The sequence below is a fragment of the Rhinolophus sinicus genome, chromosome 2, assembly GCF_057876585.1.
Source record: "Rhinolophus sinicus isolate RSI-liver-muscle chromosome 2, RSI-T2T, whole genome shotgun sequence".
Taxonomy (NCBI): domain Eukaryota; kingdom Metazoa; phylum Chordata; class Mammalia; order Chiroptera; family Rhinolophidae; genus Rhinolophus; species Rhinolophus sinicus.
In genome coordinates this window covers 99592654-99605465 of record NC_142502.1, presented here as the reverse complement: position 1 = coordinate 99605465, position 12812 = coordinate 99592654, and the positions used below count along the sequence as shown (strand labels likewise).

The following is a 12812-nucleotide window of genomic DNA, read 5'->3' as shown; positions in this document are numbered from 1 at the left end:
TTCTCCTCTGACTATTACAGAATTGTACACTTGAAACCTAGGTAACTTTACTAACCGTTGTCACCCCGATAAATCTTAATTTAAAAAAAAGAAAAAGAAAACTATTTTTCTATCCTCGGTTGCGAATCCACAGATGCGGAGGGCCAACTGTACCCATTGGTCTATACCAGTTTATAGAAGACACTTGAGCATCCATGGATTTTAGTAACTGTGGCCGGTCCTGGAACCAATCCCCTGTGGATACGGAGGGATGACTGGAGTTAAGTGTTTGGTGAGTCAAAAGTTATTTATACGTGGATTTGCAACAGCGTGGGTCAGTACCCCTAACCCCAGCGTTGTTTGAGGCTCAGCCGCATTAGCCTTCCTCTAGAGTAATAAAAGCCCTAATATTAACTTTGCCAGAGATCACTTAGAATAAAAGTCACTTTCCCCAGCCTCCTTTGGAGCTAAGGGTGCCACGTGTCTAGTTCTGCCCAGTGGGCGAAACTGACAACTGCATTTTCCAGGATGTGCCTTATGGGTGGAGGTGTACCCATCTTCTCCCCTTTCCTCCTTGCTGGCTGGAATTTGGATATCCTGGTCAGAGCTGGAGCAGCCACCATGGATCACCACGTGGAAGGAAGCCTTGCACCATGAGAATGGTGGAAGTTAGAAGAGCCTGGGACCCTGAGGACCAGGCAGCCACTGCTCCAACCCTGAGCTGAACCTCTGGCCTAGCTTTACATGACGCCGCCCTCAGTTATGCCATTGTGGTTTGGGCTTTTCTGTCAAGTGCAGATGAACAAACTAATGCTAAATGACACACAGAGGTGACTGTCAAACTGACTTCTGGGAAGAGGAGGGAATAAATGACTCCAGGGTAGTGGAGACAGAGCTAGCTGGGGAGGAAGCCCCTCTTGCTGAACGGGAGTCCCTGGCTCATGCCACTAGCTGTCTCCCACCTCTTCCCAGTCCCCTCGCCCCTTCCCCTGACAGAGCCAGCCTCCTCTGGGCTTTGAAAAGTTCTGTTCTTTCCCTGAGGAACAGCTACTCCAACAGATTCCCTCTCCCTTTGGAATGCTCCAGACATGTCCCATGGCAGGTCCAGGGCTGAGGGCTGCTGCCGCCCCCGTTCCCCACAGTGACATCAAAGTTCTTTGCTGGGTGTGGAAGGTAATCCTTCTTTCCCACCCCCAATCCTCACAGGCACTACTAGGTAACAAAGTCAGTGCCTCCTTATCTTCTTAGCACGCTCTCCCACAGCCTGCTGCGTTTGGGGGTGGGGGTGGACACAAAAGCAGGTAAAATACGAGGAGACAAAGACACAGGAGTCACAGGGAAGAGCCATGGGCACATGTTATCGCACCGACACAGGATTCTCAGAGCCCAGTGATTCAGAGCAGGGGCCGTGGGGGCTGCAGAAGTGGGAGAACCACTCCCCACCATCAGGGCTCCAGCCATCCATCTGTTGTCTCCCCTCTCCTTCCCCAACCTTGGTTGTCCCAGGGCTGCCTGCGGGACAGAGCTCGGGAATAAGAAGAGGTCTTGGAAAACGGTTAAGTAACCCGGCTAGTCTTTCTAGTCACTCGCAGTTCTTAGCGTGACACTTTCTGGGAAGGGTCTGAGTGACGGTGTGACCTTGGACCAGTCCCATGGGCTCCCCCGGCCTAAGTTTCCGTACCCTGAGTAGGTGTGGGGCGGTTGGGCTTTCCTTAGCTGGCGGCACCTGGGAGGAAGTGCGGCGGTGGGGGGCGCAGGGCCGGGCGGCAACCCGCCGGGACAGGCTGAGCAGCGCAACGGGGTGGCCGGGAGGCTTTCGCCGGCCGGGGCTGAAGGCCGGGGACCCCGCCAGGCCCCTCCCGCGGGCGGGGCGGCCCCGCGCCGGCTCCTCCCCCGCGCCCGCCGCTGGCCGCCTGCCCGGGATTAGTCGTCGCGCGCGGTTCCGCAGGTGGCAGCGATGGTTCAGTCCTGAGCGCCCCGCCATGGCCGGCGCCCCCGGGCCGCTCCGCCTGGCGCTGCTGCTGCTCGGGGCGGTGGGCAGGGCCGGCCCCCGCCCCCAGGTGAGGCCGAGGAGCCCGGGGCAGGGGGGAGGCGGGAGCGCAGCGGGTGGCGGGTCCTGGCTGGGGCGGCGGGACTTGAGCGAAACTCCGCGACCGCAGGCAGACGGACCCGAAGCTTCGAGGGGAGTAGGGAGCGGGGAGTTGGCGTTCTGGGCTGGGTGACCGAGGCGGCTTAGCCCGCGGGAGGCTCCCCCATCCCGGGCGCGGCACCCTCTTCCTGTCCGCCGGGGCCCCTCTGCCAGGGCGCCAGCTGCCCCGCGGCCGCCTGGCGCTGACTTCTGTGCCGCGGCTCCCCAGACACTTTCCCAACTCCTTCTCCTCGGAAACCCGTGCCAGCCGCCCTGCCCCAGCCCAGGCTCGCCCCCTTCCTGACCTCAACGTCTCCCACTGCGCCTTGACCCTGCCCCGCAGTGCCTCCCCGCAGCCTGCCCGCTCGCTGGTCAAAGACCCTGAGATGACTCTGGGGGACAGAGAGAGCCAGGGTGTGGACACCCAGCTCCATTACCCCCTCACCAGCCCCCCGGCACGGCCTTTAACTCATAGCCCCAGGGACCCTGCGGTGGCAGCTTGTTGTCCTTCCTTGTGACCTCCCAGATGGAACTCGAGTGCCACCCCACCCCACCCCCAGCCCCTGCGGCAAACACACTGCCGGAGCCTCCTGCTCCTCTGGAAGCAGCCAGGCCCCCCTCACACACTGGCCTGAGCCCTCCTGAGCCCCCCTGATTGACAACACACACCAGAGCACATACTGGGACACACAGATACCGTAACCTCCTCCGTGTCATGGAGAGCAGGCCACAGGGTGGACCCCAAAGCCCTTCTCCTTGGCCTTCACTGTCCTCCCTCCTCCAGGCTCCGGGGCTGGGAGCCATCCATGGGCAGCCTGCTTTTGGACAGGGAAGTTGTGCAAAGCTGCTGTGAGATGCTTGAGCAGAGAGGGGGTACAGGCTTGGGTGGCCTGTCCTGTGTCAGGGAACTGGCTCTTCCCATTGCCTCCCATCCCTACCCTCAGACCTAAAACACCGAGAGCTTTGGGGAGTGGACCTGTACAGGCTTTGAAATGTGTCCCAGCACAGGTGGGAGGCAGGGTGAGGGGCCATTGCCTTGGCCGAGGATGACTCTGCCCCTGAAGAATCCAAATGTGGACGGATGTAACTCCCAGCTAAGGGGCCAGGCCATTTTCAGGCCCCAAATTCTTTTCCAGATTTCTTCCCTCTCCCTGTACCCCAGGACAGCCGCAGGAGACACCCTCCCTCCCATAGCACCTTCCCCCAACCCCTCAGCCAGGCTTTGGCTTCCCAGTGCACTTGGGATATTTCTGGAGCCAGGACTGCAGACCCATTACCTGCTTCTCTCTCACCTTTACCCCTCCTCTAGGCTGGGCTGGGCTAGGGGTCCCATCCTGTTCCAGGTCAAGTTTGAAAACTGGTTTGGATTAAGGGAAGAGGAGTGGTTCTGGGGGCTGCCTGTCTGCTCCTCCTTTACCCAGAGGAGTCAGGCTTCTTGAACCTGCCATGTCTTCTGATCCCCTCAATTCTCAGCCCTGGGCCAAGGGCAAAAGCCGAATATCCTGAGGTCATAACAGGTGGGGCAGGGGCGGAGCAGAGAAGGGCAGGATGAGCTGGTCTCTGAGCAGAGAGAGGGCAGCTTTGGGGCATGCTCTCCTTGGGGACCCTGCGCATCCCTGGCCACCATGGAGATCTGAGCGACCAGGACTTTGAGGTTAGACTGCAATAATTATGACACAACCTCATGCCCGTGTATAAGACTCTAAAAATGGTAAATTTCACATTCTATTTTCTGTTCATGAGATTTGTAAGACTCCCCTCTCCCTTGCGTGTCACTGATGGGGGGGACAAAAGCTCAGAAAAGAAGGGTTTTCTGTATAAAGTGACCCAGCGGTTTAGAGAGGAACCAGGGGTGCAGGGCTGGGCTGGTGCCTAATTCCAGCCTATCCCAGCGGGACTGAAGGAAGATCACAGAGTGAGCTCTCCTCTATCAGGCCTGACCAGGCTGGAAACAGCTTCCTGCAGGCAGCGCGATGGCTGATTGAGCTCTAAAGAAGCAGACCTGGGCCACTTTCTTGCTGCTGGAAAGGACCACCCACCCTCTAGCCCTATTCCTTCTCCAAGACCCCTTTGAGGGAGCTGTTCTACTGAGGAGACAGGCAGTCCTTTGACACCCAAAATTAGAACGAGACAAACCTGAATTCAACTATCGGGTCCGTTGTTAGCTGGACACTTGACCGTCCGAACCGCAGTTTTGTCATCCAGAAATAGGTGTCACCAGCTCGACCATACAGGGTTATGGAGAGGACTGAGACACTGGCGCCCTGAGACAGCAGCTTCAGTCGCTTGGGGGAACTGACTTGTTTGTCCTCGGAAATCTGAAAGCCTTCTCCAGGACAGCAGAGTAGGGCTGTGGGCCTGGCCTCTGCACTCCTGTGAAGGGTGGAGGGAGTCCAGGGTGCACAGTGGTCAGTGAGGACAGGGACGGCCGGTGGGTGCAGGGGCAGGAGCAAGCAGGAAGTCACATCCTGCTCTCCAGTGCGTTAGCTGTGGCCTGCCTCTACTCTAGGCAGATTCCCGTGTGTATGTGTGTGTGTGTGTGTGTTGTGTGTGTGTGTGTGTGTGTGTGTGTGTTAGAGAGATATAGAGATACAATAACAGACAGGTAGAGAGAGACAGAAAGAGAGAGACCAAGGGGTGAGGGGTATGAGCCTGTTTCTCTGTGTAGTTGTATATAATCCTATGTGTGGCAGTCTGCCTGTATGTGTCACTGTGTGTGAAACATCTCAGCATATAATTGTCTGTGACAGTGTATGTGTGTTTATGACCCTATGTGAGATGCTGTACCTATGGGAAGGTCTGTGTGTGTGTGTGAGAGAGACAGTGTGTGACTGGGTGTCTTCCAGTATGTGTCCGTGTGTGGGTGAGAGAGGTGCTTGTGACAGAATGAGTGGCTGTTTCTCTGTATATATGTATGTGACAGGGTGAGTTAAGTGTATGTCAGTCAAGGTGTGTGTGTGTGTGTGTGTGTGTATTTAGGGGCAAAGTCTCTGCATGTGAGTGTGTACCTGACATCTGTGTGGGTTTGCATGTGTGAGAGAGACTCTAGGTAATGTGTCAGTGTGTCAGCAAGTGCTCAACAGCGTGGGTGAGAATGTGTGTGCAGTTTTCCTTTCCCTGTCCCTCCACTCACCTATCAGGAGCTCTTAAAAAAAGGGGGGGGAGGTCTAAGAGCCCCACCCCTCCAGGATGCAGGGGCCCGGGGTGATGCTTTGGGCTCTGGAGGAGGCTTGGAGTCCCAGGAAGAGCCCTCGAGGAAGATGGTTGTCTTCGGAGCCGTCTTTCTCCTTTTGGGAGGCCCTCTCCCGTTATTCCCACCTCAGTGGCCCAGAGAGGCAAGGTCTCGTTCCTCCTCCCCTTCAATCAAAAAAGTTCCCAGAAAAGGAAAGAATCTGATGCAGTCACATTGCGAACTAAAACTGTACGAGTAATTGTTCAGGTTATCAGCCAGTCTTTGGAGAGAGAATGCCCTCCCAGGGTGTGGGAAAGGCCATCACCTCGAAGCGACTACTCATCTACTTCCCTTTCTGCTCTTCTTCCTCCTCACACTGCCCACTTGTACAGGGCTTGTCAATTCATAAAGATTTTCACCTACTTTAGCTTGATGGATCTGTGCAGTAACTCTTTGAGAAGAATGATGTGCCCATTTTATAGGTGAGGGAACTGAGGCCCCTGAAGATTAAAGGGTGTCTAATCAGTCAGTCTCATATTAACAAACAGAGCTGGGGTTTAAACCAGGAGGCCAAAGGTCTGGGTAGTTTGTGACTCTCTGTTCAGTGCTTGCACACCACTCCCTCCTGGCATCCTCTTTCTCACCTCCTGCTTCCTCTCCAAACTCCTGAATCTGAGAGACGCCCTCTCCTTATTGTAACCTCCACCTTGGGCATTGTTGCCATTTGCCTTCACCCCCTTCAGAGAGATCCCATGAAGCCTGGTTAAGTCCCGATTCTAAAACCTGCCAACATGCCCTCACCCTGGCCCTGCAGGCCCCCACTGCCGCCCTGTTCTCCGGGCCAGCTCTGCTGCCCTGTGAGGGACAGGGTCACCCCCTGCTGTGTCCTCCCCACCACTCCACAGCCCCAGCACCACCTCACCAGGCTTGGAGCAGAGAGTCACATCACAGGAGAATGTCATGGGGGAGGGGCAGGTTGAACAGGGCCTTGCCTCTCCTTGCAGCTCCCTGTCCATCAGCGTGGAGTCCCAAGCATCCCACTTGGCTTTGCTACCACCTTTGGTCGCTGCTGGAAGATGTCACAAATTAAGCAGATGATGTGTTCATCTCCTCCTTTTGGGAGTTGGTTAATCCTTGACTATACATTTTCCATGTGCCAGGGGCTGTTCTAAGCATTAGCTCACTTAATCCTTGCAACAAGCCTAGGTGGGGAGGGACTATTATTCTCACTTTGCACATGTGTAAACTGAGGCTAGACGTTAAAACTCTTGCACAAGGTCACACATTTAGTTTATGAGGGACTTATTTATTAACTCCGGGTCAGGCCCAGGTCTGAGTCCAAAGCCAGGGCTGTTCCGCCTCCTCTGTGTTTCTGTGCTCACCTGAGCTCCCGGGCGCTGCTGCCCTGGGTGGCCCCGGCCCTGCCCAGACCAGATCCAGACCTCTGTCCCAGCTCCTGCCCGCCGCTCTCTCCCTGACCCAGAAGGTCCTCCTGCATATCAGTCCAAGGCTTTCCTCTGTTCCATGGAGCATCCGTGTAGGCCTTCTGCTGAAATGCCCACCCTCCACCCTTGCTAACCCAGGCTCTCCCCCACCCACCCCGCTTCACCCCAGCTCACTGTCCTCAGAGTCCCCCAGGGCTCTGGAGTCTACACTGAGCCCTGCCCCAACCCCTCCCCGTGCACGTTCCCCCACTGCCTTCTCCGTTCTGTTCAGAAAAGCATTTGACCCCCCCCACCCCTCCACAGGTGGCCTGGGGACTCTCTTAGGCCAGGGCTGTGTCCTGTATGTTTGTGTCCCCTCATACCCCCCACCACCACCCAGAGCCTGGCACAACATAGCTTCCATAAACACCAGGTTGGGGAGAGGCCTGAGGTCTGGGTAGTTTGTGCTGGGGGGCAGGGGGCAGTGATGAGCAGTATTTCGAGACTCTGAGCTGGTGCAAGAAGAAGACAGAGGACCCTGTTGTCAGGAAGCTCTTTCTGAGGAGAGAGACACAGCCGTGTGTGTGTGTGTGTGTGTGTGTGTGTGTGTGTGTGTGTGTGTGTGTGTGTTCTCATAGTACTTTATTTTTTAATTTATTTTTAATTACAGTTGACATAATATATATTAGTTTCAGGTGTACAACATAGTGATACACCATTTATATAACTTATGACGTGATCACCACGACAAGTCTAGTGACCATCTGCCACTATAAATGGTTATTACCATATTATTGACTATATTCCTTATGTTGTACGTTATATCCCCATGACTTATTCATTTTATAATTGGAGCCCCAGTCTGAGGGGAGACACAGCCCTGTCCTCAGGGAGCCCCAGTCTGAGGGGAGACATAGCCCTGCCCTCAGGGAGCCCCAGTCTGAGGGGAGACACAGCCCTGCCCTCAGGGGGACCCAGTCTGAGGGGAGACATAGCCCTGCCCTCAGGGAGCCCCAGTCTGAGGGGAGACACAGCCCTGTCCTCAGGGGGACCCAGTCTGAGGGGAGACACAGCCCTGTCCTCAGGGAGCCCCAGTCTGAGGGGAGACACAGCCCTGTCCTCAGGGGGACCCAGTCTGAGGGGAGACATAGCCCTGCCCTCAGGGAGCCCCAGTCTGAAGATAATTTCATATCTGGAGCGCTGCTCAGAGCAGGTGACAGGGAGGCCTCTGTCTCGAAGCTCCCTGGGTGTTGGGCCAGGCTGGCCTTCATGGTGCTGACCTTAGCCTTAACCCTACACCCCACCCCCACCCTGAGACTTCTGGTTTCCATGGGTGTCCTTGTCCCCACTCCCTGGCCCAGGTATACCTTCTGCCCCAGTTCCCAGCAGTGACCTTGATTCCTGCCTGCTTTCCTCCTAGAAAGAGAGATCAAGGGGCAATCTCCCCAGCCTCTCCCCGCTCCCAGCACCAGTAGCTGCTGTATTCAGGGACTAGGAGAAGAAGGAAAAGGGGTTTGGGTGGGGTGGGGGTTGATCCACCAGGCCTGGCTCTGGTGAAGACGGTGACCCCTCAGTTATAGCTAAAATCATGCCACTGCCTTTACTGTTGTTGAGTTTGAGTTCTTGTTCATTTTATTTATTTATTTACTTACTTAACTTATTTATTTAACAATTACACTTGACTTTGCCCTCAGGTAGCCCCACCTCCGGCCTCAGCACACTCACTCCAAGAATGTGTCTGGGGCTTAAGCAAGCTTGGTCCCCTCCTTGGGGCTTCCTAATCTGTAGGGACCAGCACATGGCAGCAGGTGTCTTTACAGGTGGTGTCTTATAAAACAGAACTCAGCTTAAACTGGGGAAGGGTTACTCAGAAACCAGATCCGGCAAGTGATTAAGCACCACCAGGCCAAAAGCAAGCTATTTAGATTTCAGCACACGTGTATATTTTTGTGATTTCAAAAAAGTCAAATTTTGTTTTAAATTATGTATAAGCCCTAAATTTTATACAAGAGGCTCCCTGGTCATTTCAGCATCTGCAGCCTCTACATGAAGAATATTTATAATCTTGAGCCTAGTCAGGAAAAAATACGAATGAAAAAGAAACACAGTCCCAAGACATATCTAAAGGAAGTGCACAAAAATGTTCAGAAGGGACCATTCTCCATTAGGGTCTCTGCTAAAAAGCCAGTTCTGTTACCACCTCATCTGAAAATTGAGGTTATATTCCCTTGTTCACAGATCGGGGGATCCCGCCCATTGTAGGCCTGGTCTCCGTGTTCTAGAACTTTCAGGACTCCTCCTGCTCCAGTTGATAGAAGCTGATTTGAATATTTGATCTGTGTTGTTATGTTAAAAGGGGAAATGGGGTGGGGGGGAGTCCGTGTTGGCCCCCCACTGGCATCATTGGTTGTGTCTGAGGGATATAATGGAGTCGCATTACCAGGCTCTGAGGCACTGAATCCCTCCACACCCCACACCCTCCAACACTCCATCACAGTCACTGATCTGGGGGACTCCGGGATCTGGCCTCAGCTCTTCTCCTTGGGGTGCTGTGTGACCTTCACTGAGTCCCTCTCCCACTCTGGGCCTGCATTTCCCCTGCTAGAATGGTTGAAAGTGTGAGAAGTTTACAGGCAGGCTGATGGGCCCTGGGAAAGGAGCCCATGGCAATCACAAAGCTCGAGGCCCTCAGGAGCTCTGTCCTAGGTGAGGTCAGATGAGACCATGATGCGACACTCTCCCCTCCCCCTCCCCCACTCACCCCCAACAGCATCAAGTCAGTAGACATTTGCTGGGCACTGCTACACACAGGCTGTGCACCGGTCCCCTGGGAGGAATAAAGATGTAAAAACATTTCCCCGGAGCCCTCTGCGGCGGCAATTTGTTCTCCCCTTCTCTCAGAGATGCCAATGCCTGGTGGAGTTTGGGGCTCTGAGGTCCCTGGAAGATCAAGAAACCCAGTGTGTGGGGGGCAGGGGTAGAGAGAGGTTGGCTGCATCCAAAGGCCCCCCGTTTCTGCCCTTCCCCCCCAGGGTGCCACTGTGTCCCTCTCAGAGACAGTGCAGAAATGGCGAGAATATCGCCGCCAGTGCCAACGCTTCCTGACTGAGGCTCCACCCCCAGCCACAGGTGAGTCCAGGTGGGGCCCTCAACCAACCAACTCCCTGAAGGCTTGAAGACCCCAAAGCCACGGCTGGGCATCATTTGCTTCTCTGGGATGCCATGTCTGCCCTTTGCCTTGGGCTGCCATCTCATTGCTGTCTATTCCCCCTTGTCCCCGGCTTGGGTCCCTCAGGAGCAGGGACCTGGCCTTTCCATTCTGTGTCCTCTTCAGCACTTCACGGCCTGCGCAGGGGCTGGAGGCCCACCCAATCAACATATTTATAGGAGTAAATGTATTTGGGGAGGGGAGTAGTTTTTAAAGAGCACAATATTGGAGACAGGCCTGGGTTTAAATGTTGACCCACAATCATAACACGGTGATCTTAGGAAGCTTATTCCAGCCATGTGAGGTACCATTTCCTCCTCACCTGTGATGTATAATTTAAGAATAGGCCTATAGTTTATTGAGCACTTACTATTCTCAGGCATCTATGTAGCATACACTGTTTGTCCCCACAAAGCCCTGTGGGACCAGGATTGCCCCCATTTTACAGATGAGAGAACAGAGACATTAAATAATGTGCTCAAAGTCTCACTGTTGGTAAGTGGCCAAGTCCCCTTGCTTGGCACCTGCCGGGTGAGGAAAGTGGCATATAGCAAGTGCTAGCAGCAGTTCACAGGGTGCAGGTTTCTGCCCTGCCAGCCAGCCTCCATGGTGGGGAGGGGAGAAGAGGGGCAGTGCCACGGTCAGGCCTGGACTCAGGACTGTTCCCCTGCACCCAGGACTGTTCTGCAACCGGACTTTTGATGACTATGCCTGCTGGCCAGACGGGCTGCCCGGCTCCTTCGTGAATGTCAGCTGCCCCTGGTACCTGCCCTGGGCCAACAGCGGTGAGTCCCTTCCCCTGCACATGGACTACCTTTCTTCAAGTCCAGGAGGCCAGGGTGGGGGGTGGAGCTGGGGCCGGGGGCATGCTGCTTCCTTTCCACTGAGACAGCCCTCCCCACCCCAGAAGGACTTTCGGTCTCCTTATGCGTGGTCGGCCTGTCTTTCTTTGAGGGGAGAGGGAAGGGTATCAGGTGTAACCTGGGCCTGGGGCCTGTGCTAACAGGTGGGGTGGGGGGAAGTGTGGGGTCTGACTTAAGAGAGAAATGTGAACCCCTCATCCAGTAGTCAGGAAAGGAGCCAGGTGGGAACAGATACTGGGGGTTCAGGGAGGGGCGTTACCCAGAGGTGTCATTGCTCTGATGTATATATATGTATGTATGGTGGGTGTTTGTAGGTGCCCCCTACCTGGCCACGTCCTGACTCTTCAGAGGTTCACTAGTCAGGTGAACCCAGGTGGGAGTAGTGACCAGGGCAATGGTGGGGTTGTCCCTCAGGCCCTCACTCCTGACTGTAGGGACACCCTGCACTGGGAAAGGTGTGACCAGGTAAGTGAGAGGGTCACTGGAGTACAGAGACTTACAGGAGCTGCAGGGGGACCTTTGACTGGAGGAGTAGTTAGTGTGGCCCCCCACCCCACCCCTCCCATCTATCTAAGACACCAGAGAGACTAACAGGAGACAAGCACCCTGCCTCAAGGAGCTCGGTGAGGGGAAAAAAGACACTCTCTCATAATAATACTAATAATTACAATAATAGCTAATATTTATGGAGCACCTGCTCTGTGCCAAATAGCCCTAAGAGCCGGCTGTTTATTTCATCTTTACCCCGTGGTTATGCTTCTTGTACAGATGAGAAAATAGGCCCCAGAAAGTATAAGCCACTTCCTCCAAATGACGTGGTAAATGGCAGAGCCAGGATTTGAACCCAGCCTGTGCTCTTAACCACTGTGCCTTGAAGGGACCAAGCAGAAACCAGCCCAGAAGCAAGTGTGAGAATGAGGTCATACTGTGGAAAGCCAGCTGTCTTCCTGGGGGAGGCGGCCCCTTAGTGGAACACCAGGTCACCTGGACGGGCCTGGCTTGAGCTTCACCTCAGAGCTCAGGACTCAGGTTAGATGAAGCGCCGGCAGGAGTCCTAATGAGGCACTCTCTCTTTCTCCACCCTCCCAGGACACCCGCCTCTCCCTGAAGGGGCGCTGGGAGAGTCAGCCTGAAAATGGGCAGGCACCTGGCTAGGACACAGAGGGTGCCTTCACACAGCACTTTTGTGGAGTGCTGTAAGCACTTTACATACCTACACTCATTTCATCCTCACAACAACCCTATGAGGCCAGTACTCTGATTATCCTCCCATTTTATAGAGATGGAAACTGAGCACAGGGATGCTAAGTGACTTTTCCAAGCTCACACAGCTTGTGAGTAGCAGACCCAGGACTCAGTCACGAGTATGATTTAGACTCAGTGTTTCATTGCTACACCACGCTTCCTTGAATGTGTATGCATGCGTGTGTGTGTGTTTGTGTGTGTGTATATGTATGCATATACGTGTTCCTGGGCATGGAGACAGCTGAATGGCCTGGGCCTCTGCTGGCAGTGAGCTGCCTGCCCTCTCCCTGTCGATGGAAGAATTGAGTCTTATGATCTGATGGTTCTGCTTGCTAGTGTTCTAAGTGGCTGTGTGAGCTTGAGTGAATTCCCAGACCGCTCTGTGCCTCAGCTGGCTCACCTAGGACATGGGACAGAGCCAGGTGATGGGGGTTACAGATCCTTGGAAAATGGTCGCTGTTAATTTTTTCTGCTCACCCTACTTACCTCACCCATCTCCCGCAATACCCACTTTCCCTGCCTCCCAAAGGTTTGAGACTGGCTCCTTGGCCAGCCTGCGCTGTCCTTCTAGACCCCTGGGAGCCAGGCGCAGGACAGGGTTCATCACTCAGCACTAAGATGCCCCCAGCTCTGCCTGCTGCTCTGGGCTCCATCCATCACCTTTAATTTTATTTGAGCAGGAAATAGGTCCTGGTGGTGCCCGTTTATGAGCGAACACAGTTTTATTGCTTTCTATATGAAGATAACGGCCACTGCACAGGCCCCCTGCCAGCCTCCTCACCCCCCCCAGTCA

At 54.7% G+C, this 12812-nt stretch overlaps 1 protein-coding gene across 3 annotated transcripts in view; it reads left to right on the top strand.

Moving 5' to 3' along the window:
• The first annotated feature begins 1879 nt into the window (after nt 1-1879).
• The window catches only part of GLP1R (glucagon like peptide 1 receptor), a 34730-nt gene continuing 23797 nt past the window's right edge, over nt 1880-12812 (top strand). For all 3 annotated transcript variants that reach the window (XM_074332877.2, XM_074332878.2, XM_088795769.1), the window contains exons 1-3: nt 1880-2039; nt 9736-9832; nt 10589-10696. In XM_074332877.2, the coding sequence (XP_074188978.1) occupies nt 1962-2039; nt 9736-9832; nt 10589-10696 (283 nt within the window). In that variant the 5' untranslated portion in view covers nt 1880-1961. The remainder of the gene's footprint in view (nt 2040-9735; nt 9833-10588; nt 10697-12812) is intronic.